The sequence below is a fragment of the Ostrea edulis genome, chromosome 1 (assembly GCF_947568905.1).
Source record: "Ostrea edulis chromosome 1, xbOstEdul1.1, whole genome shotgun sequence".
Classification (NCBI taxonomy): domain Eukaryota; kingdom Metazoa; phylum Mollusca; class Bivalvia; order Ostreida; family Ostreidae; genus Ostrea; species Ostrea edulis.
In genome coordinates this window covers 67,876,602-67,903,277 of record NC_079164.1, presented here as the reverse complement: position 1 = coordinate 67,903,277, position 26,676 = coordinate 67,876,602, and the positions used below count along the sequence as shown (strand labels likewise).

At 35.1% G+C, this 26,676-nt stretch overlaps 2 protein-coding genes and 1 long non-coding RNA gene across 17 annotated transcripts in view; 1 reads left to right on the top strand and 2 right to left on the bottom strand.

Annotated features, from left to right (window-relative positions):
* Window positions 1–2,719: 2,719 nt before the first annotated feature.
* On the bottom strand, window positions 2,720–14,246 carry LOC125646124 (alanine--glyoxylate aminotransferase-like). 4 transcript variants are annotated; one of them, XM_056157802.1, is made up of 14 exons: window positions 14,104–14,167; window positions 13,711–13,995; window positions 12,281–12,359; window positions 11,641–11,754; window positions 10,978–11,042; window positions 9,946–10,046; window positions 9,211–9,281; window positions 8,516–8,600; window positions 8,060–8,155; window positions 7,144–7,213; window positions 6,668–6,763; window positions 5,727–5,809; window positions 5,006–5,145; window positions 2,720–2,934 (listed from the first exon to the last, which is right to left on the bottom strand). In XM_056157802.1, exons 2-14 carry the CDS (start codon window positions 13,984–13,986, stop codon window positions 2,930–2,932), a joined length of 1,281 nt encoding a protein of 426 aa, XP_056013777.1. In that variant the 5' UTR covers window positions 13,987–13,995; window positions 14,104–14,167; the 3' UTR covers window positions 2,720–2,929. The 4 variants fall into 4 exon arrangements, with proteins under 4 accessions (XP_056013777.1, XP_048728245.2, XP_056013771.1 ...); XM_048872288.2 differs by having other exon boundaries at window positions 13,711–14,246; XM_056157796.1 differs by having other exon boundaries at window positions 2,720–5,145.
* A 4,418-nt stretch (window positions 14,247–18,664) lies between these two features.
* The window catches only part of LOC125646134 (rho guanine nucleotide exchange factor 10-like protein), a 51,587-nt gene continuing 43,575 nt past the window's right edge, over window positions 18,665–26,676 (top strand). For 3 of the 12 annotated variants that reach the window (XM_056157774.1, XM_048872337.2, XM_048872330.2), the window contains exons 1-6: window positions 18,698–18,919; window positions 19,025–19,137; window positions 23,729–23,890; window positions 24,086–24,803; window positions 25,847–26,056; window positions 26,312–26,347. In XM_056157774.1, the coding sequence (XP_056013749.1) occupies window positions 19,078–19,137; window positions 23,729–23,890; window positions 24,086–24,803; window positions 25,847–26,056; window positions 26,312–26,347 (1,186 nt within the window). In that variant the 5' untranslated portion in view covers window positions 18,698–18,919; window positions 19,025–19,077. Of the gene's footprint in view, window positions 18,920–19,024; window positions 19,138–23,728; window positions 23,891–24,085; window positions 24,804–25,846; window positions 26,057–26,311; window positions 26,348–26,676 lie in introns of all 12 variants that reach the window. The other 9 variants (XM_056157735.1, XM_048872305.2, XM_056157775.1 and 6 more) reach the window with 9 other exon arrangements.
* Window positions 19,604–26,589, bottom strand: LOC130052566 (uncharacterized). The gene is made up of 3 exons (XR_008800908.1): window positions 26,378–26,589; window positions 26,090–26,168; window positions 19,604–21,815 (listed from the first exon to the last, which is right to left on the bottom strand). It is a non-coding gene; the product is annotated as an uncharacterized LOC130052566 (long non-coding RNA).

Sequence of the window (26,676 nt, the reverse complement as noted above, 5' to 3'; positions counted from 1 at the left end):
GGTCGAAACCCTTCGAACATGCAAGACCCATCAACTGACAAAGTTTGATGACTGTAGGTCAAATCGTATTTGAAATATATAAATATAGCCATCAAATTCCAAAAGTAGGTCAAGGTGACCTACTTTTTGGTCGATACACTCCGTTGACTCAAGATGCATCAACTGTCAAAGTTTGATGATTGTAGGTCAATTAGTGACTGAAATATATAAATATAACTGTCAAATGCCAAAAGTAGGTCACAGTGACCTACTTTTTGGTCAATACACTCCGAAGACTCAAGATGCATCAACTGACAAAGTTTGATGATCCTAGGTTTTACAGTGCCCAAAATATGCATCTAAAATTGAAAATGTGAAATTTGAATATCTGCAAAATTCAAAAAGTAGGTCACTGTGACCTACTTTTTTATAAATATGTTTCAAGGCCTCAAGATGCATCAACTTACAAGATTTGATGATTCTAAACCTCTCGGTATTTGAAATAACAACTTAAAATATATCTATAAATGATAAGCCATAAAATTCAGAAAGTAGGTCATGGTGACCTATTTTTCAGTTGACGCATTTCAAGGTCCCATGATCCACCAACTGACAAGTTTTGATGATCATAGGCTTCAAAGTGTCCAAGATATGCATCAAAATTAATTTTAAAATAAATACCTGCAAAATTCAAAAAGTAGGTCACCGTGACCTACTTTTGAGACAACTTGACACAAGGTCCTAAGATGCATCAACTGTCAAAATTTGATGATCCTAGTCCTTATAATGACTAAAATATCAAAGATTTAAGGAATTTAAAAAATTTTTTAATTTAGGTCAACTTTGAAGTGACCTTGAGACCACGCCCTTTGCCCCAGGGTAATGCCTTGAACAATTTTTAATCTACAACATATCCTCATCCTTATGTGTAAGTTTGGTGATAATCTGCCCTGTGGTTCTTGAGAAGAAGATTTTTTAGCAACCACTATTTTTTTTTTGTATTTTCCTGATTATCTCCCCTTGTTAAAGGGTCACATCCCTCTATTTAGTATGTATGAAAGCCCTTGGGCCAATGATACCCTGTAACAAATTTGAAAAAAATTGGCCAAGGGGTTCTTGAGTTATAGCCCTTTTTCTAAAAAGTTTACGCACACCGCACACCGCACAAATGGCCATAGCATTAGCTCTTTGAGCCTTTGGCTCAGAAGAGCTAATAACTGCACTCTTGTGTGTAAATATAGTCAGCAACCACATACAGGTGTAGAGGTGAATTATATTAAAATTGATTTGTGAAAGTGACTGAACTCTCCAGCTAATTGCTGGTCTTTCACACAAGACTTACTCGAGTCATCTCGATTGACCTTGCATAATCAGTCTTAAATCAACACAATGTAAGGATGCTTCAATATCAATGTACAATATGATCATTAATTTTAGCTCAAATTCAAATTTGAAAAAAAAAAAATTAAAATCCACACAACTTGGAAATTAAAAATATGTGTGAGCCCCTGATACTCTTATACATATCTTTTCTAATTCTCATGTAAAATTGTAACACCCACCCCTGCCCCAAGGGCTGTGATTTAATAAAAATGACTCTGCACTACATTCAATCTCTACCCAGAGTTATCATTCCTTTCACTCACATATACCCCTGTCAACGTCTTATTCCACATTTAAATCCACTTTTCATGGCTAATAAAACTAAGAACTATTTTATAAAATATCAGGAAAATGTAGAATAAGCAATTATTTGTAGCCCCCCCCCCCCCCCCTCATTACTATACATTTTTCATGTACCTATGTATAGGTCTGGTGCAATAGAACAACCCAATATCCATGTTTCAACCCAAATCAATGCTTCTTGAATCACAAAAAGACTCGACATCTGCTCAGTATTTATTTTCGAATATTTTTGTAACTGAAGTCAAAACCATACTTTATTTGAGCATACGTGCCATTTTACAAGAATCTTGCAAAACCCGTGACGTTGACAGGTGTATGCTAGAGCAAGGAATGACAACTCTGGGTAGAGGTTGCGCTACATTGGAACGCTTGCATATCAATAATTGTTGTAGAACTTGCATCTATGTTATTCAATCCATAGACCATGTGTCTTGATTTTTTTTAAAACATGAATAGGTAACTTGCTTCAGAATCCAACCTTTTTAATGACTAATCTGATACCCTGGAAGAAAATAACTAACAGGAAGGGATATTGGACTAAAAAATGTAACAGGAGAGGAAAAGTGGACTAAAATAACTGTAACAGGAAGGGATAGTGGACTAAAAATAACTGTAACAGGAAGGGATAGTGGACTAAAAAATGTAACAGGAAGGGATAGTGGACTAAAAATAACTGTAACAGGAAGGGATAGTGGACTAAAAATAACTGTAACAGGAAGGGATAGTGGACTTAAAAATGTAACAGAAAGGGATAGTGGACTAAAAATAACTGTAACAGGAAGGGATAATGGACTTAAAAATGTAACAGGAAGGGATAGTGGACCTAAAAATAACTGTAACAGGAAGGGACAGTGGACTAAAATAACTGTAACAGGAAGGGATAGTGGACTAAAAATAACTGTAACAGGAAGGGATAGTGGACCAAAATAACAGGAGGGGATAGTGGACTAAAAAAACTAACAGGAAGGGATAGTGGACTAAACTGGAACTTAATCCTATCAAGTCTCCAGTATCCTAAAAACTGACCTATCTGGTCAAAAAGATAATTCAAGTCTAGTCTATAACAATTTTATTTGAACTACATATTGATTGGAAATTTTCAAATCAATACAAATATACATTGGTAAGATCTATAACAAGTATGTTCATTCAGTATTAAAATGAGAAGAATTATAACATCATGTATATAATGTAATTGTAAAAAAGTTCATAGTAATTTCCACTGAAAATTTGGGTCAAAAGTTCTTATCTAAAGAACTGGAAGTCAACCTGAAATGAAAAGGGAAATGCTTTAAATTTCTTAAAACATCTTATATTAAGAAGAGAAAATCCAAGTAACAAATAATAAATAAATATATAGGCTGTTATAACATTCTCAAAAAAAAATCCATGGTAAAAAAAAAAATCAAAATTTTGGACACTTTCCTTCCTGTCAAAAACCATAGTTCGATTTTATTTAAATTTATAAGGACACATACTATAATTGAAAGTAACAACATCTGTTGGAACTCTTCAATAGGCAGTAATTTTATCTAAAGGGGGTGACATCAAGCACTGCATAGTGGAAATATTTAAATATAAATATTGTATAAGGAAATCTTATTTCAGATATTGACAAATATGAAAACAGTATGCCTTACAATGAATAAATACTGTATATACATATAGCAGATTAGTAAACATCAATCAAGGAGATCGTAAATGCTTTACCACTGGATAATTCTACGCAATAGAGGTGACCTTCGACCTCCCAATCAGTTACTAAACTAAGGACTTAAGTAATTGTTAGTATACAATTACAGGTATGACCAAATGTTGTACAACGAAAATTTTTGACAAAATACAATTCAGATCTTCTCACATGTTAAGACAAAACTAGAGGTATATCTAATTTTAAACATTTTTACTCTGAACTTCAATAGGAAATTGATATACCTAATATTTTAAAACTAATTTTGTTGGTACCCCTGTTGATTTTCCCTTTGGCCTTATGACCCAAAGCAATAGGTGTCATCTTTCTCCCAGGTTGAGTGTTGATAAGTAAATCAGTTACGGCCAAAAAACTTTTCCCTTTAGTAGTACTCTGTTGACCTGACATTTAACATTATCACCTCGTAATCATCTACAAGTCTGAACAGATTAATAGTAGCAAGAAGCGAGAGGTTTTCAAAATTTCTTAACAAAATGAACAGACAGATGGATAAGGGTGATGCCAATAAATTCCCTCAACTTTGTTTGCATGAGTAGGAGAGGGGGTAGAGAGGAGGTGGGGGAGGGGGGGGGGGGGTAAGTAAGGTGTACAGCAAGTCATGAGCCCCGATGCCCACCTGAATCTTTCCCTCGTAATGGTTTTAAAATGTAAATCTACCATTATCTTAATCCTCAAAGAATGCCATGTTCAGTTGTTCCATGATAAACCATAAATATCAGCATGGTTTATCAGTAGAAAATTCAATTTAAATGTTCTCTTGGACAAGAGATTATTCCCCATCAAATTTGACAATGCAGTCACTCTTCCTTCAAAAAATGATAACAAAATGCTCACAGTCACCATGAAGGAGAGTAAATCTGACCCGACATTGAATAGGGGCCATGAAAACAGTATTTTGTTCCAAGGAATACAATACATGCAGCTTTTTTATTGGGAGAAGTTAATACCATTGATACATACTGTACAAAAAGATTAATTTTGAACAGAAATGTTCATCTGAGCCTATTGTTAAGGTGGGCTGGGAAATACCTACAAATTGTGTGACGAGACATAAACCAATATACAACACATCTGAGCCTATTTCTACAGACAGCAAATTTTGGCATCCTTGGAACAGATACAAATATGAATCATATAAATGAATATACATATATCTCTAGGAAAGTGTATTAAATGTAAAAAAAAAAAAAATAAAAAAAAAAAAATAAAAAAAAAAAATTCATTTTCAACATAAACAATTCTAAGCACAGGTATATTTATACTGTCTACATTTCCCTATTTCAAAAATCTGACATAAAGAAATAAATATTTCCATTTTCAACATTAAACAATTCTAAATACAATATGTATATTTAATACTGTCTACATTCCCCTACTTCAAAAAATTTGAAAAACATTCAAGTTGTCTTCTGACAAACACTGCATATAAAAATATATAATGATATTTCTTTATCACAAATTTCTGTTCACATTATAATTCTAAGCAACATTATTGATCATCACACCTAAATCATGTCACCTACTGCATCCAACTACCCACGAGTCTATAATCTGGACTGGGAATTACCCATGAGTCTATATTCTGGACTGGGAATTACCCATAAGTCTATAATCTGGACTGGGAATTACCTCTGACACTTTTCAATCCCTCGCCTAGAGCCTTGAGCACTTTCTGAACATTGTCAGGTGTAGCATTGTACCCCATGATTCCAATTCTCCAAATCTTCCCAGCTTGAGCTCCGAGACCTCCAGATATTTCAACTTTGTAACTAGAAGGGAAACAGCAATTTTTCACACAAAGCACACTGCAAATTTAGGGCTGTACTGCGACTGTTGCATGACTACCCAGTCCACATGATTGATCATAAAAACGATTTGAGTTTTTTAATTGAGTTTTCATTACAGCATTACCATACTTTTACTCAGCATCTAAATTTCTCTGTATACAAACTGTGGCATAGTACAGTACAATCAGACACCATGCCCTCTTACTTACTCTCATATCAGCTGTTTTAGTTCCATATCTTTCCAAACTTGACAGCGATATAAAAATGTCATCAAACAAGATAAACTTTGAATATACAGTGAAAACTGCCTAATCTGACACCTGTGTAATCCATCTCACTGGGCATTACAACCCTTATTTTCATTCTCAGATTCATATTTTCATTGGTTTTTTTACACTTTTTATTCTGACACACTGTGTACTACGAAAAAAAATGTCTCCTAGTGCATGTCGAATCAGACAGGTTTCACTGTAATTAAAACTGGCTTAGTCAGTTATGAAGAGCTTGCAGAATTGACACTTTTTCCATTAGTAGAAGCTTTAACATACTATTTCATGACTTACTTTTTCATGGCAAAGTCTGATACATCCTTCCATTTCACTCCCTCTGGGACCTTAATGCCATTGACACAGGGAAGTCTGTTGGCCTTTAAGAATAAACATGCAGCATAGATAATACACGCATATGGATAACCCAATAACATACGTAAATCATGCTGATGCTGAATCAGGTGATAGCAAATTCACAGTTTATGATAAAATACTCATTCATGCAAAATAATGGAATTTCAATCTAACTTTAAGTTACAAATTATTGAATAGAGCAAAGCAATTTTGACTGTTCTTCCATGTTTGTAGCTCTATATCACCAAGGAGGCTTACAATATAAGGTACAGTTGAACTTTGGTGTCTTGTACACTGATATCTCGAATACCTTGGATATCTTGAAGTAATTCAGAAGTCCCATCTACTTATTCTATAAGTATTTTCCCCTCAATATCACAAATCCTCGGATATATCAAATTTTTATTTTTGTTCTATCAAGTTCAAGATAACGAAGTTCGACTGTATATTGATATTTTGCCACCTGTCCAAAATATTTCAACATTTTTCTAATGTCGATGCAGTTTTCCAAAATTCAATGGGTATCACCTATTATTTCCTACGATGACAAAAAAATGCTGCTGTGTGGGAGGAGTTTGAGGTATTAAAGTGAAAACAAAGACAATACCTTAAACTCCGAGACAAACGAGCTATACAGTATGTACATGTAGGTATGACACATTGTTATAAGTACAGATCTTTTCTCCATTATTTTTCTCTTCGTCCAGAGGTTTATTCCCATAATACCCCTCTTTGTATAAATTACGTACCTCATCTTGGACTAATAAATCGAGGCCCAGTTTCTCCCCTCTCTCTGTATGATGTAAGTACCTTGTCTTGGATATAAACCAGTAACTTGAGTCCCAGTTTCTTCACTCACTCACTCTGTATGATTTGCATACCTTGTCTTGGACCAGTAACTCAAGGCCCAGTTTCTCCACTCCTTCCCACAGCATCTCAGCACATTTCCTGTGAGTTTCCCAGCTTTTTTCCAAACCCTGTACAATAAGTAATCAATTCAATACCATCACTGTATTGCATACCTTAATCAAAGTTATATACTGAAAAACTAATCAATTCAATACTGTCACTGTGTATTGCATACCTTAATCAAAGTTATATACTGAAAAACTCATTTTAAAACCCTGTAGATTCCTCAGTATAGACAAATAATTATCATTCCATTTAATTTGAGAGAAGCCTTCCTCACAAGCTATCACTAATCTACCATTAATTTATATGGAATTGATATCTTGGAGTGTAGCTCTTGTGGTTTTACATTCTCAAAAACTGACAATGAACAGCAATTTCACCAAATCAAGAACTCAAGTACACCGAGTCTGCAGTAAGACCATACGTCTCATCACAAATCTCTCACCTCCTCAGCTAGCCTGGCCAGTCCCTCCCTGATGGCGTAGACACTAGAAATGGGAGCGGTATGGTGGTACCTGTAAGAGTTTTAAACACAAATAAATTAACTCAAATATTCACCAACAACTTTGGTTATTTAGTTTTGGAAAGTATCTTTAAAATCATTCAAACAAGCTAAATACGTATGTCACAAGGTGATTTTTACACACTCCGTTTTGTTGCTTTATTCATCCCATTTGAGAATTTTTCACTCACAGAGACATCAACAGTTGTAAGTGAAATACCACAAATTTCAAAGCAGCAAGGCTTCTTTATCAATGCCAATGCCTACTGTGACACAGGACCTCTGTTTTGAAGGTTATATCTGAGAGATTCACAACATTCTCCTCAAATGTTGGGCCCTTGACTAAGGAACACTCATTATCTTAGGTTTAATGTGGCACTGAGATCGTCAAACCGAAGATGTTTAACATAGGGAGTGACATTTCCTATATGCCAAATGCCTGGCATTAAAAGTGAAAGTCATGGGTCTTTCAGATCAGCTTTAAAAACTGAGGTCCCATGTCAAGGTAGGCCTTATTTGCAAATATAATAAATTATCGGTAGTTTATCACATCTCATTTTACTCACATTCATAGTAGATTCCTGTATACAATACAAACTTCCTACAGTCATTTGAGCATTTATTCAATTGTACAATAAAAAGAATATATATAAATGACATGGAATTAGAGACGGTATGATAAACAATATCAATGATAGTTAATCACCCCGTGACGCACATTTCAGCTTCAAGACACTATTCTTCTACTTTTATTTTAGAACAATGTCTAACAGAAAACTTATCTATTACTGAAATTAAATTTAACTTATTTTTGTGAATCACATTATACTGCATAATGCATTCAAATTGTACGAGTTACCTCCTTGGTTGTTCATCACAACCCCAGTAGTTGGCCAGTTCTGTCATATCAAAGTAGTAAGATCTCACCGGGGTTTTCCTGTTTAATACTTTACTCCTACAAAATAAAAACAGGACAAAAGATTCCATGAAACTGTCTGCAACATACAGTCTTACTTACACGCAGTCCAACTTTCACTGACGATAAGACCAAACCGGTGAAATTAAAACTACAGTGAAATGTAACCTAGCCATAATATTAATATGCAATAGACAAGGATTTAAAACTGTGTGAAACTGTATTTTGACAAGAAACCGTGAAAGTAACAAGAAGAAAATGTACAGCTGAATACAATGACAAAAATTTACATGAAATTCAGATACGTCTCAAGTAGAACACCCCTTTCACAACGCTGACCAGGTCGAGTTCTCCTAGAAAATTCTATCAAATACATGTCTGATAGGTTATGTGACTTACTTGGCTCTGTCAGAGAATGACATAGGACTTGCCCCTGGGGGTGCACTCAATACCTTCTGAGCACCTGTGTAGATGGCATCAATTTCTGTATCAAAAACAAACAAAAATCATGTGCATAATCTAGAAGTCAAGAAACAGATGAAATAAAAAAAAAACATCATATAATTACATCAAGTATTTCACTCAAATCTTTTTTAGCAAATAATGATGTCCATACATGTAGGACATGCAAGTGTAAAACCATAAAATTTTATATCAAAGAACCTCTACTTGAACAGAACTAAGTAAAGAACCTCTACTTGAACAGAACTAAGTAAAGAACTTCTACTTGAACAGAGCTAAGTAAAGAACCTCTACTTGAACAGAACTAAGTAAAGAACCTCTACTTGAACAGAACTAAGTAAAGAACCTCTACTTGAACAGAACTATGTAAAGAACCTCTACTTGAACAGAACTAAGTAAAGAACCTCTACTTGAACAGAACTAAGTAAAGAACCTCTACTTGAACAGAGCTAAGTAAAGAACCTCTACTTGAACAGAACTAAGTAAAGAACCTCTACTTGAACAGAACTAAGTAAAGAACCTCTACTTGAACAGAACTATGTAAAGAACCTCTACTTGAACAGAGCTAAGTAAAGAACCTCTACTTGAACAGAACTATGTAAAGAACCTCTTCAATAAGAATCAGCTCTTACCCCAATCATCCACAAACAGAGGGACACCACCACACGCCGCCACGGAGTCCACCAACAAGAGGCTGTTGTATCTGAGGAAGAAATGTTACTCCATCTTATCTGGCACCATTTTTATAACACCTATTGTAGAATCATTTATATCCAGGGGCAAGCAAACAAATATATACATGTAAGTATATCTGTAGGGACTTAAATTTGCATTGAAGAGTTGTTATTTTACACTAAAGTTCAGCTTCTTTTTTATCGTGGTGGATACGTCTTTACCAGAAATCTCATGAAAATCAAATCTTAAAATCCATGATTTTAGACATTATTTTTGTTCATACATATATATACTTAAAGCACAAACATTTTCATGCAAAAGAATACAAGGACATCTTTCACAAGCATGGAGGTAATCAAAACAGGAAACGTAATTTGTAACCAATACGCAAGTTCTCTGATAATCTCCGGCTTAATAGTCATATATCTGAGATAAGCTCAATTTTGGTCTCCTTAATTTTTTATAATGAAAATAGGCAATGAAATCTGTGATTTATTGCACATCAGAACTGAGGGTGAATTATGTCAGTTTCATGCTCCTGAACCCAGAACAAGTTTAAAGCTATTTTCAACAATAGTTTTACCTCCTTTTGATATAAAAAAAATCACTACTTGTGCAAAATATCAATAAATATTTTTCTAAGTGATTCATCATGTAAAGTGTGATGGTATAAGTCATCTATCTATTTTTACTTATGGCAGAGCTGCCCCAGCCCCTCCAGGGGCTGTAGAGTTGACCCTGAGGACTCTCCGTGTGTCACAAACACCAACACTGGCTTGTACTGCTGTAGACCCTGTCAAAATTCAGACAGTTTTCATGCAATTTCAGGAAAACAGGGATGCAAATCCAATATTAGTAGGAAAAGATCAATGAAAACATGCTTTGTTTAAAACTGAATGTGCACACTGTGATACACGCAGTCCTCAATATCACAAAATAAAAGTACACTGTACACATACTCATCCTAATGGTAATTAATTTCCCAGTAGACAGTCTGACTAAAACAAAATCTTATTTTGACATTTCTCCAGGAACAATGTAAGTGATTCTGAGAAAACATATAAGAAATGAATTTCATTTTTGAAAATACATGAGGGTATACTTGGTGCAGTGTGTTAGCGCCTTTTGTAAAGTATGCCATTGCTGTTCATACCCTCATTTATGTTTAAAAATGAACTTCATTTCTTATATTTACATCCTACTTTCATTTTTGTTAGAATTCCCTGTCAATAAAATAGACATAATATATTTATCTGTATTTAGTTGCACATTGTTTACAACTGTAACACATTCATGAGGAAATGGCTATCATTACGATTTATAGAGATATCAAGGACAAAAACATGGAAATGTAAATATTGGTACAGTCCACTCCAATTATATTGCAGTCACTTATATTGCCCAATCTGTTATATTGAAGTTAATATAATCACCTGTAACATTATTTATATAGTTCAACATCAGTTGTATTGAATTTTGGATATAAAGAACAATTCAGGTTGGTCCCCTGAATTTCAATTTATCCGGCATGTCTGGAGTAGACTATAATTTACAAATTGAGAGCAAATGCAACATGCAGTATCTCACACTTGTCATGCTCTGCTTTTAGAGAAATCCCATCCACCAATTAAGACTAAAAGTTTTAAATCAGTTTGCAAGCCAGATTTTCACCCCAGTTTGCTGTTGTCATACATCTGTAGTTGTAATTCTGTTAGTAAACTTACTGCTTCAACATCCTGAAGTGTGAACACTTGTCCCATAGGCTTCACAATTTTCTGAACAACGGCTCCTAAAACAGCGAGAAGTCAAGTTAAACTTCTGCACAAAATAAATCGCATTGTAACAGCACACACCCTATATAAACTTGAATTTGGAATAACTGCAGTATCCATAATTTTTGTTTTTAAAAGCTGTGCCAAAGGTCTTTGTTTGCTTCATTATTGAATATGGCATGAAATATTATGCACTGTCTGTAAGATTAGAAAAAGGATGCATTTTTACATGTTTAAGGAGGTATACTATACCAGAGAAATTGGATATGGATGAAATGTGGAGGATATGTACAACACTATTTTGCAATTGAAAACTTTCAGATTAATTTTACTTTATTTAGTCAAAAAATGCAGTTTTAATTAGAAAGTAAGCTGGGGGAAAAAAGAAAACCTCTGCAGTACTCGAACTCGTGATCTAAAGATTTGCAGTTGACATGCTAACCAATACTGAGCTACTCAGTTAATTAATTAAATCTAAAAGGAATAGTCAAATATAGCTGATATTTATATTTTCATTCATGTTTTAATAGGAAGTCAGCCATTATGACAATGAGAAATACCCTCTTAAATGAATAAGTCAATTTGAGTCTTACTCTCCTTAATTCTTTTACTCACCATTTCTTATACACATGTCTGCAAATCTCTGACCCCAGAGACCATTCTCACACACCAGGACTGTCTCCCCTGGCTCCAGCAGATTTGTGCAGGCAGCCTCCATGGCAGCATGACCTAAGACACACGATCAAGAATTTACAATCACTGCTGCTGTAAATGTGTGTATTTCTCTAAGACACACGATCAAGAATTTACAATCACTGCTGCTGTAAATGTGTGTATTTCTCTAAGACACACGATCAAGAATTTACAATCACTGCTGCTGTAAATGTGTGTATTTCTCTAAGACACACGATCAAGAATTTACAATCACTGCTGCTGTAAATGTGTGTATTTCTCCAAGACACACGATCAAAAATTTACAATCACTGCTGCTGTAAATGTGTGTATTTCTCCAAGACACACGATCAAGAATTTACAATCACTGCTGCTGTAAATGTATTTAATTCTCTTTTTCAATAAAACAGTTAAAGGTTAATTAAAGATGAGCTCATGTCTATTCTGTACATATTTTTTTTACATTATTTACTGTACACATCTTTTATTCTGAATATGCATTGCTACAATAATATATTTTCTATATAAATTTACATTCATGGTAAGATTTTTTTTAAACTCAGTTCTGCTACTAGCCAACTACCTGTTCCAGATACACAAACTGTCCAAGTATTTTTGGTCTGGAATGCATACTGAATGCCTGCTTTTACTTCATCCATTATCTAAAAGAATGAAATTCACAGTCATTCAAAACTTGTACATATGAAGTATTTATTATGAGGCACTGTTCTTATATTCATAACTGACAAATGATATAACCTATTCTGAATAGGAGATATTACTAATTCAATTTAAATACTCATTATCATTAATTGAAAACCTGAATAGGTGATGGGGTTTTTTTTGTAATACCAAAACGATACCTCATTTAAGCTTTGGTTAGGTTCAGTATGCGACTACTGACCACTGGACCTGACGCGAGTTTGGAAATGACTAGTGTTGAATACAGTGTACACCAGTCTTTTCTAGTGGCACGGGTTAATAGCCAGGTTAACCCTTAGTGCAGTCGGAAATAAAACATTTAATTTCAAGTCTAATGATTGAGTGCAATTCACAAAGGAACACCCTTATACCTGGTTTATAATATACCAACCAACACCAGAAATATTGCTGTTTGAATGGATGGAGTGGATGTATGTTGTTTAACGTCCCCCCTCTCTCTCTCTCTCTCTCTCTCTCTCTCTCTCTCTCTCTCTCTCTCTCTCGTCTTTTACTCTGACATATGGAGATGTCACCAATGCTGGTGAAGGGCTGCAAAATTTAGGCCTATGCCTGGTGCTTATGGTGTTTGAGCAGGGAGGGATCTTTATCGTGCCACACCTGCTGTGACACGGGGCCTAATGGTTTTAGCGGTCTCATACGAAGACTGCCCCAATTAGTCACCTCTTATGACAAGCAAGGGGTACTGAGGATCTATTCTAACTCAGATCATTGCTGTTTGGCAAAAGGTAATTGTGTGAATGCATCTGGTCCTCATGCAGTGAATTGTAGTTCTTAACAGTGGCTGCAATACTGGACTAAGATTTGCAGACTCTCATTGATAAAATTGTTGGCTATAGATTGCAAAGGAGCAGCCAAAGTACCGTCAACATAGACGTACCTCGTGATCGAATCTGGCAAGAGGTCAAATCATTGACATTTACCATTCAAGTTCTACCAGCCAACTTTTGTTAACTTACAATTAGGCCTAGTAGTTTTTCTCAAGTAAGCTTTCATGTTGACCTGCCTCTCCAAAAAAATCATTTTATAAAGATCACTCAAATAATATGTATACATCTATACTCTGGTCCTTAAAATTAAAGAATATTATCTGCATTGACACCAAATCTTAAAGATTATACTAAAACTTTGAGACGACCCCTTTCAACATTCGACCTACATAGTTACAACTATATATTTCTAGATGACTAGTCATCCATAACATGAAATACGACATCAGTTATCATTATCTACCCTGCATTACGTTTGTTGCAAACGCGGTGTCCACAAAATATCTTTAACATTCGTGGGTACCTGAGTAAATTCGGGGTGCAGGTGCCCTAACAGCGGTAATGTCGAGGCATTCAGCACGCGTGGTGGACAGTTTGAAGGTCCTGGTCCCATCAACAGCTTATGTGGGAAATCCATGGGCTTCAACAGACTCTGGGGTGGAGGCGAAGGGCTCGGCATTTTGGATGATACACACCGCACACGTTCTATCGTCCACTTTGGCTTCACTCTGTTCAACACGCAATTCCGGACAACAGTGCAGAAAGGGGAAGCAACTCGCATTGTGCGTTGTCGCCACATGTTATGCACCTGTCCAAATAAACACCTCGGTTCAAAATGTGGAATTACATTAGGGGTCACTAATTTTGCTACCTGAGCGGTGTGGAGATATCATATGACCGGATTCTAACAAAATACCTGTCATCCGACTTGAATATGTACATGAGTGGAAAATGCCTGAGGTGCGTTCAAGATGGTAGCAGCTACGGGGTGCACGACGGTTCGAAACGCCGGGAGTTTGGACTCATGAATAGCCTGCTGCAAGCCTTTAGTTTACTACGAATTCATTGAATAAATGATTACCACTTTATGGAGCGATAAATTAACATAAACTCAAATAATTGAAGACATTGTTGATTATTTGAAGATATCATCAATTTAATTATTACGCGCATCAAATCAATACACGTATCAACACTTCGCCGCAAGTTACGTCCCTTTGCGGGGTCAGCCAAAGGTCAATCGGTGAAAAACCAAGTTTTCCTTCTTTACCTTACCAAATGTAAGATGTTATTACTTTGAATTTTAGCCAATTACCAAGTTTTCATACAAGTTAATGGGTTGCCCGAATCTGGGGCATATTGTAGTTGACTGCAATTGATGGAAAAATAACAGATGTCAAAGCTACAGATAGGAAAATTACAAAGGCCAACGTAGGGAAATACGATTTTTATCCGAGAGATGGCGGACAAGGGACGTAACTTTCGCGAAGTGTTGATACGTGTATTATTGCTCTCATCATATTGAATTGAGGCGCGCATCAATTCAATTATTGCTCTCGTCAATTGAATTAATGGGCGCATTAATTCAATTGATGAGATCAATAATAGATTTGATGCGCGCATTACTTCATTGATGAGAGCAATGGATGCGCAATCATTGCTCTCATCCATTTAACTGATGCGAGCAGTGTGGTGGAATTATTGCTTATAAAAATTGATTTAAAGCTCGATATAAATTATTTGATGATCTCTTTAATTCAATTGAAGATATCTTTAATTATCTGCAATGCCTAATTGGTATAGGGAATTGATGCGCGCATTTATGGAGCGCCAAATTAACATAAACTCAAATAATTGAAGACATCTTCAATATGGATTATTTGAAGATATCATCAATTCATTTGGTGCGCGCAACAATTTAATTAAAGATCTCTTCAAATAATTAATGATATCTTCAATTCTGAATTATTGCGCGCATTAATTGAATTGATAATATCATTAATTCTTCAGCTGAATTGATGCGCGCTTTAATTGAATTAATGATCTCTTCAAATGAATTAATGATATCAACAATTGAATTGATGCGCGCTACAATTCAATTGAAGAGAGCAATAATTGAATTGATGCACGCATTAATTCATTTGATGAGAGCAACAATTGATTTAATGCACGCATTAATTCAATTATTGATCTCTTCAATTGAATTAATGATATCTTTAATTCATTTGAAGAGAGCAATAATTCTTTTAGAGAGGGCAACTATATAATTAAAGATATCTTCAATTCAACATATCCACAATTGATTTAATGATCTCTTTAATTGAATTGTTGCTCTCTTTAAAAGAATTGATGCGCGCAATTAATTCTTTATACAAAGGCATGGTAAATAATTAAAGATATGTTCAGTTGAATTAAAGAGATCATCAAATTATTTATACCTTTCTCTAAATTAATTATTGCGAGCAATATTTCTACGAAATTGATGCTCTCATGAATTGAATTGAAGAGAGCAATAATTGAATTAATGCGCGCATCAAATCTATTATTGCTCTCGTTAATTCAATTGATGCTCTCATGAATTGAATTGAAGAGAGCAATAATTGAATTAATGCGCGCATTAAATCAATTATTGCTCTCATTAATTCAATTGATGCGCGCATCAATTGAATTGAAGAGAGCAATAATTGAATTCGCCCCCTGGACCCCCACCAGGGCTTTGCCCTGGACTCACTGCGGCATACAGTGGCGCCCCCTGTAACCACAATTCCTGGATCCGCCCCTGTATGGAGCGCCAAATTAACATAAACGCAAAGATATCATTAATTATTTGAGGACATCATGGATTCAATTATTGTGCGCATTACTTCAACTGATGCACGCATCAAATTAATTATTGCTCTCATCAATTGAATAGATGCGCGCATCAAATTAATTATTGCTCTCATCAACTGAATGTATATGCGCGCATCATATTGAATATTGTGGGCAGTGATTGATTTGATGCTCGCATCAATTCCATTATTGAGGGTAATATTATAATTGAATTTATACGCTCATTAAATTATCTATTGCTCTCGTCATTTAAATTGGTGTGTGCATCAACGAGGTGGAATTAATTAATGCTTGCAAAATTTCATTTGGAGCTCGGTATAAATGATTTGATGATCTTTTAAAATAGATCTTTTATTATTTCCAACGATTTTGTATAAGGAATACATGCGCGCACCAACTTTTTGTAAAGAGAGCAACACTTCAATTCCAGAGATCATTAATTCAATTTAGGTGTGTTGAGTTGAAGATGCGCGCTTCAGATCAGTTATTGCTCTCATTCAATTCAATTAATGCGCGCTCTCATTAATTGAATAGATGCGGACATAAAATTCAATTCTTGTGCGCAAAAAATGATTGATCATATATTCAAGTAACTAGAGATATAGATAAGTTAGACGATTAAGTGGGGACAAGGACAAACAAGGGATTCCTCCTCTTCCTCCGACCCGTTTTCCTAATCCCTCCTCCTCCCATATTGTCGTTCAACCCCCTTAAATTCTCTCCCCAGTCCGTTTTCCTCCCTCCCTCGATCCTTCAACCCCCCCCCCCTTTCCCGATCAATCTTGAAATTAAACACAGGTAAAACCGGCAAAGTGCTTCAGATTCGATTATCTATTAAATATTTAGCATAAGTTCAAATATGTTCCTATCAATTGTCAACCCAAATCCACAGTTAGCCATTTCTAGAATATGACCAACAAGCTGATTCTCTTGATCCGATGTTAAGTACACGGTTGGTCGGGAGGCTGGGGCATCAGTATCTTGTTCTCATTTCACTCATTTCATGCGTAGATTTTGGTACTGCATACAGTAATTCTGCAGCTCTGCGAAAGCTTAGTTTATCACATGAAGGCTTAATTTTTACTGCTTTTTTCATAGACGATTAAGACCACTTTACTTGTTTGGGATTTTGGATTTTATTTCGTCTTGCCATTACACCTATTAAAAACACTTGTTCAAACATGCATATACCATATGCATGTAATCATAATCAAAATAAAACGACCTTTATTTTGTTTTAAATCTAAGATTATTAATTGAATCAAATCTGATGTGTTCTAAAATAGAAAATTTTAAATTTATTATTTATCCTTTAAACATTATGAACTATCCAAAATCCTGCACCATTCACCAGTTCTAAGGATATCATTTTATTTGAAATGCATAAAATCTGAAACTATTATTACAACTTGAACGACTGTCCCACATGTCCCACTTACCCCAATTCAAAAAGGAAATAGTCATGTGGAGAATAAAATATGCATTTAAATAATTGTTATTGTAATTATTGTACTGGCATTACTACCAACACCTTAAATGAATATAACGAAGATTTGGAAACAGCGGTGGTTTTAACAGAAATGGTTGAGAATAACCCCACTCGCAATATGTGTTTATCAAAATTATCGATTTGTGACGTCACAATATATCAGACCACAGCATCCGGTACAATGTCCTATATTAATTAAATTTCGTAAATACTCTGATCAATTTTATTGTGATAAGATATAAATACTTTGGAAAAAATGTTTATATCAATATTAACATATGAAATGTCCCGCTTCTAAGTATTTTATAAGGTGCATGGTTGTATTTTGTAAAAGACGTCATGAAAATAAATGGTGTTTTTATCCCGAAGGAATTTCTTATTCTGAAATTCAATGCGTCATTGATAAATTGCATGGTACTCATCATTTTTTGCGACTGTTTGTTACGTTTTACAAATTGAGGTATTGGAAAGTGATAAAAACGTTTATCCATATAATTTTAACAAATCAAATTGTTAAATGATTTGTATGATAACAGTTAGAATATCTACATCGACACCCCCCCCCCTTCTTACTGCGTAACATACGCAAAATGTGCTTACCTTTCGGATCAAAGACTCAATAATTGTTCTGTTTATTTCGCCTTCAGATGCCAAATTTCACTTTTTAGCAGACGACATTGAGGTAATTTTTCAACAGAAGAATTTCATACTAGGGCTATATAACGGATTTTTTTTAGGTACAGATGAAAAATATTACAGTGTTCCAGTTACCCCAATTACCCCTATCTGAATTTATGTTGATTTGGCGCTCCATAAATTGTCAAAATATTTAAGCAACTGGTGGCGTAATTTTGAGAAAAATACCGGTATAAGCACAATAAAATAAAATCGGTATAGACATATATATTATGCGATTTCCACCTATCCCTTTGTACCCGCTCTTTTTCCCTCCTTCCACCCCCCCCCCCCCTTTTTTTTTTATCTCTGTCCTCGCCTCCTTTTTATACAATCAATAAATATTCACAAAATAAGCGAATGTAAGTAAATCTCCTTCCTTCTTTTCTTTCTATTGTTCTCCTTCCCTCTCTGATATATCACGTTAGCAAATCAGCCAACAGGCACTGAATGCGATATCTGTTTTATTTAGACCAATCAAACGGCTTCTTACAAGCACATTCTCCACATGGAATAGGACTTCCGGATACTTGACAGGTAAATATAAATAAACGTGGGAGAGTAAGCGTCCCGTGATGAGGTTAAAGGTTAACAAGGAATCGTGCTCATCTTTAAAATCGTATATGAGGTAAAAATCAAAAACAAAAAACTAAGTCTTTGCGTTTTCACACACTACTGTAGGCTGTAGATGCATGGTGTCACATTACTCAATGTCTGAGAACAAGATTCGAATGAGGTACGGGGTAGAAGATATTTTCTGCAGTCCATTTAATTTGGAACCCGTATACAATTAATTATTTGATAAAGGAAGATCTTTTAATGAGTACTGTTGTCATTGCAGGAGATGATTGGCTAATGATGAGAATGAAAGGGTTAACATGAAACTGTTCTATTATGGAGGAAGAAGAAACCCAGCAGAATAAGAATAAACGTTTTTCACAAAGTACTGACTTGGTAAGAAGTGTTACGTATAATATCTTATACATTGGGTTAATTGATATTGCTTTTTCCAAAATTCCCAAATACTGAAGGTTTGGGAACTTAATTGCTGTAAAACGCAGTCGGTTTGAAAAGGCTGGCAATATTACTCTTAGAAGTTGGCCAATCCTGTTTAAAATCAACCATTCCTAATATATTGACGGTGCTACGGTTTGAGCGAGCGCAGCTTCATGTATGTACATATTTTGTAATGTTCATGCTTTGATCAGGTTCAATTTAAACAATATCTACTTGCCAAATACTCATGACATGAATTTTCTCCCAGGGTTTTATATTGAAAATCATTAAAACGTGTATACATGAATGTGATTGAAATATTTTTATGCTATATATACATTTATTTCTGCTGCTTTCACTTTGACTTGCTTAACCTTTGATGCACGACTTGTTCTGAACTGTATGCACTCAGCAGTCGACTGCCTCTACTTTCTTTTTTTTTTACTCTCAATCTTTTCAAGTTACTAATTGTATGATGTAAGAATGCCCAAACCTTTCAAGTTTGTAAAACTGTGTTTAAACAGCCCTTTGAACATAAAACACATTTCAAGATAATGCGCTCGCTATCAAAAATTAGCCAGGCCTGTTTAAAATTAATAATTCTTATTAGAAATTAACCAGCTTATTAAAAAAAAAAATTGAAATCTAAAAACAGTAAAATCTTCGACTGAAAAATTTGGAAACCTGCCGAATTTAGATGGCTTTGATTATGCAGAAATTTAACTTGATCAAGACTGTCAAACGAACTCTAAATGACTGTTGTTCATCCTGTATGAAAATTTTCCATCTGAGGCAATCAGTCAGGCTGTAGTGCCCTAGTCTGGATTTCTTACATAGTGTAGATGTACCCAGTATAGATGTCCAGATGTACAATTAGCTCAAATAATTGACCACCTCAGACATTCCAGCTTGATATACTGATACATAGTTAATGTTTTATATAATTCATATGAATAAGCAGAAATCTAACACCTAGTGAAAATGCATTTGTTATTATTGCATGATTAACCACAGGTAATTTTAGCTTTGAATGGCCATCATCAGGGCCATTTACTATGACTCTGATGATGGTGGTCACCCAAGGCCACATCGGTCAACCACACAGTAATGTTAGTTTGCATTTCCACTAGGCATTGCATTTCTGTTTGTTTATGATATCATTCTCAGATCACAAAACATTTTGAATACTTTAATTATCCACCTGTCTAGATCTGGACTCCGTTTCTTCCAATTCAGTGTCAGAGAAATATTGTCAAGGAATGAGGATCAAATGCTTGATTGTATTATGAATTTTTGTGTAGATTTCTTTTGGTTTTTTACAATAAAAACCTCACTGACAATAGCAATTAACGGATTTAGACAAGAGCTTATCGAGCATTGATGTGAAGTCCTGTACGATTCTAAGTTACTGTTTTACAAAGCCAAACAGGTAGAGCAGCAAAAACTGCATGTTTTTCATATCTTTAGGTGATTAAAGATTTTTCAGCAGTGATTGAAATTCATATATATTCAAACATTGGAAATATGTAAACATGTAATTAAATTTGAATACTTTGTGTTTCATCCCCCTATTTCATGCTTGCAAGAATTACTTCCCATATCTCATATAAAACATAGTACATATATATTTACCTTTGGATAAGTGTTTACCATTCTTGATAATAAAAGTTTCCCCCTTAAGCTATTCAAATAAATACTGCTACATGTAATAATGTTTATTTGTGAACCACAGGAGACAAATGTCGACCAAAACAGATATCCCTTTACACTGAAGGAGTAATTTCATATACTGAATGCTAATAGGTTAAATACCACTCCCTACATACTTGATGCAGTTTTGTGTTTGTTAAATAATAAAACAAATAGTTGATAAATTCACTCAAAAATCTACATAATCAAGATAATTTTGTTCATGCTTCTGTCTTGTGTACAGCAATGTTCAGCAAGTTTCTTGAAGAATCAGCTTATTTAGTACGGTCAATAAATGGAGGTAGAATCATTACCTTTAGATGATGTCATTCACCCCAAAATACTTTAGTGCTTCGCTATTGCTTATTTTACTGATCATTAAAGTAATTGCAAATGTAACGAAAATAAAACCCACTCGAATATTTCCCCCTTTAATACAGTGTATATGTGATACGTTTCAACTACAGTAGAAGGACATTTGATGATGCATAAAGAATTTCAATTATGTACAAGTATCTCATGAGCTCCACAAGAAACTGATAGAAATGAGTAAAGACTCTTAAAACTAATGGACTTATGGACATGATCCAGGACTCAAGCTAAGATGTGAACTTCCTGATCAAATTGAACTTACATGAGAATCTGTAACTGCTTTAGTATGGTGTTGTAGACAATGTCGGTCATGAATGTGTGAAGGTCTAGTAAGAGATGCAGTATGTGGTAAAATGACAAACCTAACTTTTGCAAGTAGTAGGACCGGATTTTCAAATTGGGAATGTCCTCCATCCATTGACAAAAAAAATTGTGGTGGATTCTCACGTAGCCTAACACAGGCTTGATTACACATTCTTCCATGTTGTTGTGTACATAGCTTTCGACATGCTTCATGCTCATGTACTAGCCTGCAAAGGGCTTCTATCCAGTCACCATGCTAATTAAGCAGTATTCTGGAAATAAAAAGATAGTGCTTTATACATTTATAATGCTATCATATCTAATCCATCTTCGAATGGATGTAGATTATTTTCTAAATCTGGATCTTTATTGTGTTTCACTTGCAGGGTGTTATTTCCATTGTATTGTAAACATATTTTTCACTGTGAACTAAAATATCAATCGTAACTACTCGACTATTTCCGTAACCACAAATGAACCTCGTATGTGAATCAACACCATCCGAGTCTGTTGCTACGTGTACATGGTATCAGGACAACTCGCCCCCTCTTTGGGACAACTCGCCCCCTCTTTGGGACAACTCGCCCCCTCTCTTGAGATAACTCGCCCCTTCATATCATACATGTTTACAATTATTATCTTTGGTCTAAATCCAAGAGGTGTATTAGCAAAAATTAATAAATTTCTTATAGATAGTATATACATCACAGACAAAGACATGTTCACATAAACACCGAACTTCGTGTCTTTTTATGCAAGACAAAAGATTTTGGTGAAAATCCAGTATTTCTTTTCAGTAAATTCATCATCACTTTTATGTACATGTAAAATATATAATTTCAGCGGAAGCAAGTTAACGTTTGGTAGGGAGAGTATTAGCTTGGTCTACAGCTGACGTAGTATAATTATCTATAATCTGCGTCTGTTGTTAAATTTAGTTGTTTGATTTCCCCCAAGCTGTTATAAATTTACTTCAAATGTTAAGGTACTCATCATCAGAGTACTTTTCGCTTTGAAATCGCCGCGTAAAAAGAATCAGTAAAGCAAAGCCATTATAAAATTTCTAAAATGGGAATTTTATGATTTTTCAACGGGAATTAGTTGAGAAACGCATTAAAAGATACTTACATGTATCAGAATATTCATGCTTCACATTTACACTTATGTATACTGTATCGATAAAACACACACACCTCCCAACCCCCCCAAAAAGTTTCTCAGTATTGGAGACATTTAAACAATTACCTGAAGATCAGTATAAATATAATTTTCCTTGCCGAATGAATTATGAAATATATAATTTTTTCTGAAATGCCATAATCAAATCTGTGTATAATTCTATTATAATTTACCATTCGTGTTAAAGTATGAAATAAAAAGACGTATCTTTATAGATTGGGGGCGAGTTGTCTCAAGAGAAGGGATGTCTTGTCTTGAGAGAGGGCAAGTTGTCCTGAGAGGGGGCAAGTTGTCTTGAGGGCGAGTTGTCCAGCATTCGTGTACATAAATGTAACTGACGTCACAGTCGTACGTTACAATATGAAACGCAAGCTTTCAAATGCATCTAAAATATACATTTCTAAGGTATTCTACTACTATTATTTTTCACTTATATGTTTAATATATATTAGGGTGAGTAAGATGTTAATGATACCAAAACTGAATCTGTGGTGAAAATACACATTATACACTCTGGGATTCAGTTCTGGCTTTTTAACCTCATCCACAGGCGTGCTTCCGGCAAAGAAGTGCATCAATTTGATGCAATTCTTGCGCCAATCCATGTCCGAGTCTTCTTACCGGTTACAGAAAAGGAAGAGCGTGTGATCCGATTGCTAAAATATGTGAAACAGGCAGTAAATGCATAGTTTTGAGGAATTATTTGTATCTTGATCTAAACTTTCATAAATGTAACTTGCCCTGTAGTTTAATCCTACTCATTGTACTTATTACTGTTATGTATATGATGAATAAAATACTTCTCAAATTGAATTAGAAAAATAGCTGTATTTCTATACAATAATATATTCCTATAAAATATCTATTTTTTATTATATCAAGAAACTTGATACCGATACATTGAATGTCTTTGGTAAATGAATAGATCTAGTATGTGGCAAAAATATAGAGTCCTAAAGTATTGAAACATTTTTACATTTTATATATGTCATGGTGTATTTTGCAGATTGAGCAGGCCGAGGCGATACAGGAATTGTCGCAGTCAGAGTTACTGTTAGCTGTTCGATCGACCGATTCCCACACGGAGAACGGTAGCAGCGGTGATTATACTGTGGATGACATACTGGAGGGTCTAGAAAATGACGAATGTGCTGACACCACAGTATCTGTAAGTCTGCTGTAAAGGGAGATCAATCTTAGTGGGGATTTAAAAAAAAAATTAGTACATGTATTGTGTAAGAATATCAATAATGAATAATGTGTGGCAGAGAAGATTTTGTGAAGAAATGTTAAATGAGCTATGCTTTTACAAAGGGTATATGATAAAAATTCCACTGTAACATGGACATTTTTTTTAACTTAGGTTAAGAAGGATGAGGTGAAACCAGTTATCTTATCGAGCAATGGAGAAAATTCATCTCTGTATTGTGATGCATGGAGTGCCAAGCCAAGTGATACGAAGACCTCTCAGACATCCGGTGACAAAACGATTCAGTCTCCTCTGAGTGATGCAGATACTGCCATAACGCAACCACAGACATCCCAATCTGTGAGTCCAGAATTACAGCCAGCCCAGGAAGATGCTGATGCTGGTAGTGATATTTCTGATAATTCTTCTAAACCAGGATCTCCTGGAAATGTGTTGAAAATAGTAGAATCCTGGGAGGGGAATATAGATGAATATAACTTTCCAGGAAAGGAGTCGAAATCCCCTAGTTCTAGATCAGAGGGCACTATTGAATCCCCAAGGTCAGATTCCTCTTGGGGTCAGTCAGGAACCCTGGGACATTCCTCTGATAAAGAGTATCCATGGAAACCTCCAGCCCATAATATGGCCCCTCTGCCTCTTCCAGGAATGGTGAAATCAAGTATTTATTCCTTGGCAAGGAATATTAGTCTTGATCCTAATTTTGACACTGAAAATATTCCAGAAGAAAATGTGTATGACTTTGTTGCACCGGTGTCCAAGACAGGGGAGAAGAAACTCAGTCCCTATGATCCTCCATGGTCAGATGATTACACAGATCCCACCAGGATCGTAAAGGGAAATAACCCTCTCACAACAGTCAGAGAAGGTCAAGGTAATACATTATTAGAAAATGTGAGTACATGTTTTCTCACTTTGAGTGCGTTTGAGGTTGCCTTTCCTGTTGTTCTCATGCTCTGTTCATAGAGTCGCAAATGACGAGAACATGTGCGCATGAACGTGTTCTTTGTTCTTTGACCACACTACCTACAGAGGTGGCGTGAGTTCTTGCACCTCGAACCCGTTCTCGGGTTGCATACTCAGCGGTTGGAATCGACAGGATATTTGTACTCGTGCGAAGAACGGCAATCTCAAACGCACTCATATTGTTAATATCCACCTGTTCATGCCCATTTACTGAACGTAGAAGGTTATTTAAAACTGTATCTAAAATGTGCATACGTTTTGACAACAGTGTGGTTTTAGAAATGATGCAAAGAAGTGAATGGGTTTAAAAAATAAATCTATTAAAAATTGCAGGCAACCTATTGATAAAAAAAACTATTTAATGTGAATACTGCATGAAATTGCTTTTAAAAAAAGTAAGACTCAGACTTGGTCACCAAAGGCCCATTTAAAGTTCGCACCATTGGGGTCACTCTGCAAGACCCAGTGTGGTGCTCAAAAATCATGAAATTTTTCAATACTCCTTTTATGCCATAGCTGTAGAAAAATATTAGCAAGTACTAATCTTAGTGTTTAACAAAATGTGTAGCATTTTCATCCCCTTGCAATTCATTGTGAGAAGGGATGTGGTAACGGGGCCACTCATGTGTGGGAGTATGTGTGTGTGTAACACTGAGCTTGTAGGTACTCCTCAGGCCACATTTTTGGCACGATTGATTTGATACTTCACATGTAGCTTTATTATCAAGAGAGAGGGTACCCTATTGAGTTTGAGGTCAAAAGTCAAGGCCACTACTGGACTTCATAGAAAAAATGTACATTTACTGATTGTGTATATTGCGAGGGAATGACCTGCTTTGCGGAGCTCTTGTTATAGTGCTCTGAATAAAACAAACTGCAGTAACATTGTTTTCATTCGATGATGCTGATTATGATTAGTCTGTTTTTCTTTCATTAACTGATTGATTGTAGAAACAGCCAGTTGCCACATTGACCTCACAACAGGAGAGCCTCTTTATGACACACCCGAAAACTTCAGTGGAAGTTATGACCATCTGAATATTTTTAAGGACAGGAACCAGTCGGTGAAACTGGAGCATGCTTATGGCATTCACAGTGGTAAAAGTCTGCAGACGTCAACAGAGGAAGGGAAGAAATACAAAAAGAAAAACAAAGGGAAAGGTGACTCTTTTATTAATAGAACAACATACGTACATGTAGAACGCTATATCGGTAGAGAGTTCAGTGGGTTGAGCGTATTGACTGGGCTATATATTACACTGTATACGTCTTTCTACAACAATGTATGACCATGTACATAACACACCAGTAGTCTAATTCACCAGGGACATTTGTTTCCTACCGTCACACTGTCTGTTAAGTTCTAATTTTAGTTCTTCGTATTTAAAATGAAAATGTCATATTGCGTTATTTCAGCAGATATGATAAAGAAAAAAGTACGAATATCACAAAGTAAGTGGCTACAAAACCAAATACTTTTACCTGCTATGAAGATGCCACCATCCCACACAAAATGCATGGGTTAAATTTCCCATTTCATATCCAACTGTGATGTTAACAAGCTTTGCATCCTTATTTCCCATTCAGTATTTATTGTTTGACTTTCAGAGATTCATTAAATGAAATTAATATGCAAAAATGTTTTCACAAATGTATAGATCTAACAATTTGAATAAGGAAATTAAATAATATACTTGTAGATAAATTCTAACAACAATTTCCTGATTTTTAATAGTAAAAGTCAAGTACAATGGTTAATTCCAATGATATTTCTCTCGTAT

Bases quoted from the DNA above. Each gene is read 5' to 3' on its own strand.
- LOC125646124 (XM_056157793.1), bottom strand. From the start codon at position 13,986: ATGTGGCGACAACGCACAATGCGAGTTGCTTCCCCTTTCTGCACTGTT. The intron at 9,282-9,945 runs GTAAAAATAGAT...TTTCTTCCTCAG, and splicing joins CTGGGGCAGCTCTGCCATAA to ATACAACAGCCTCTTGTTGG. The intron at 8,601-9,210 runs GTAAGAGCTGAT...TTTTTGATACAG, and splicing joins TCTGTTTGTGGATGATTGGG to AAATTGATGCCATCTACACA.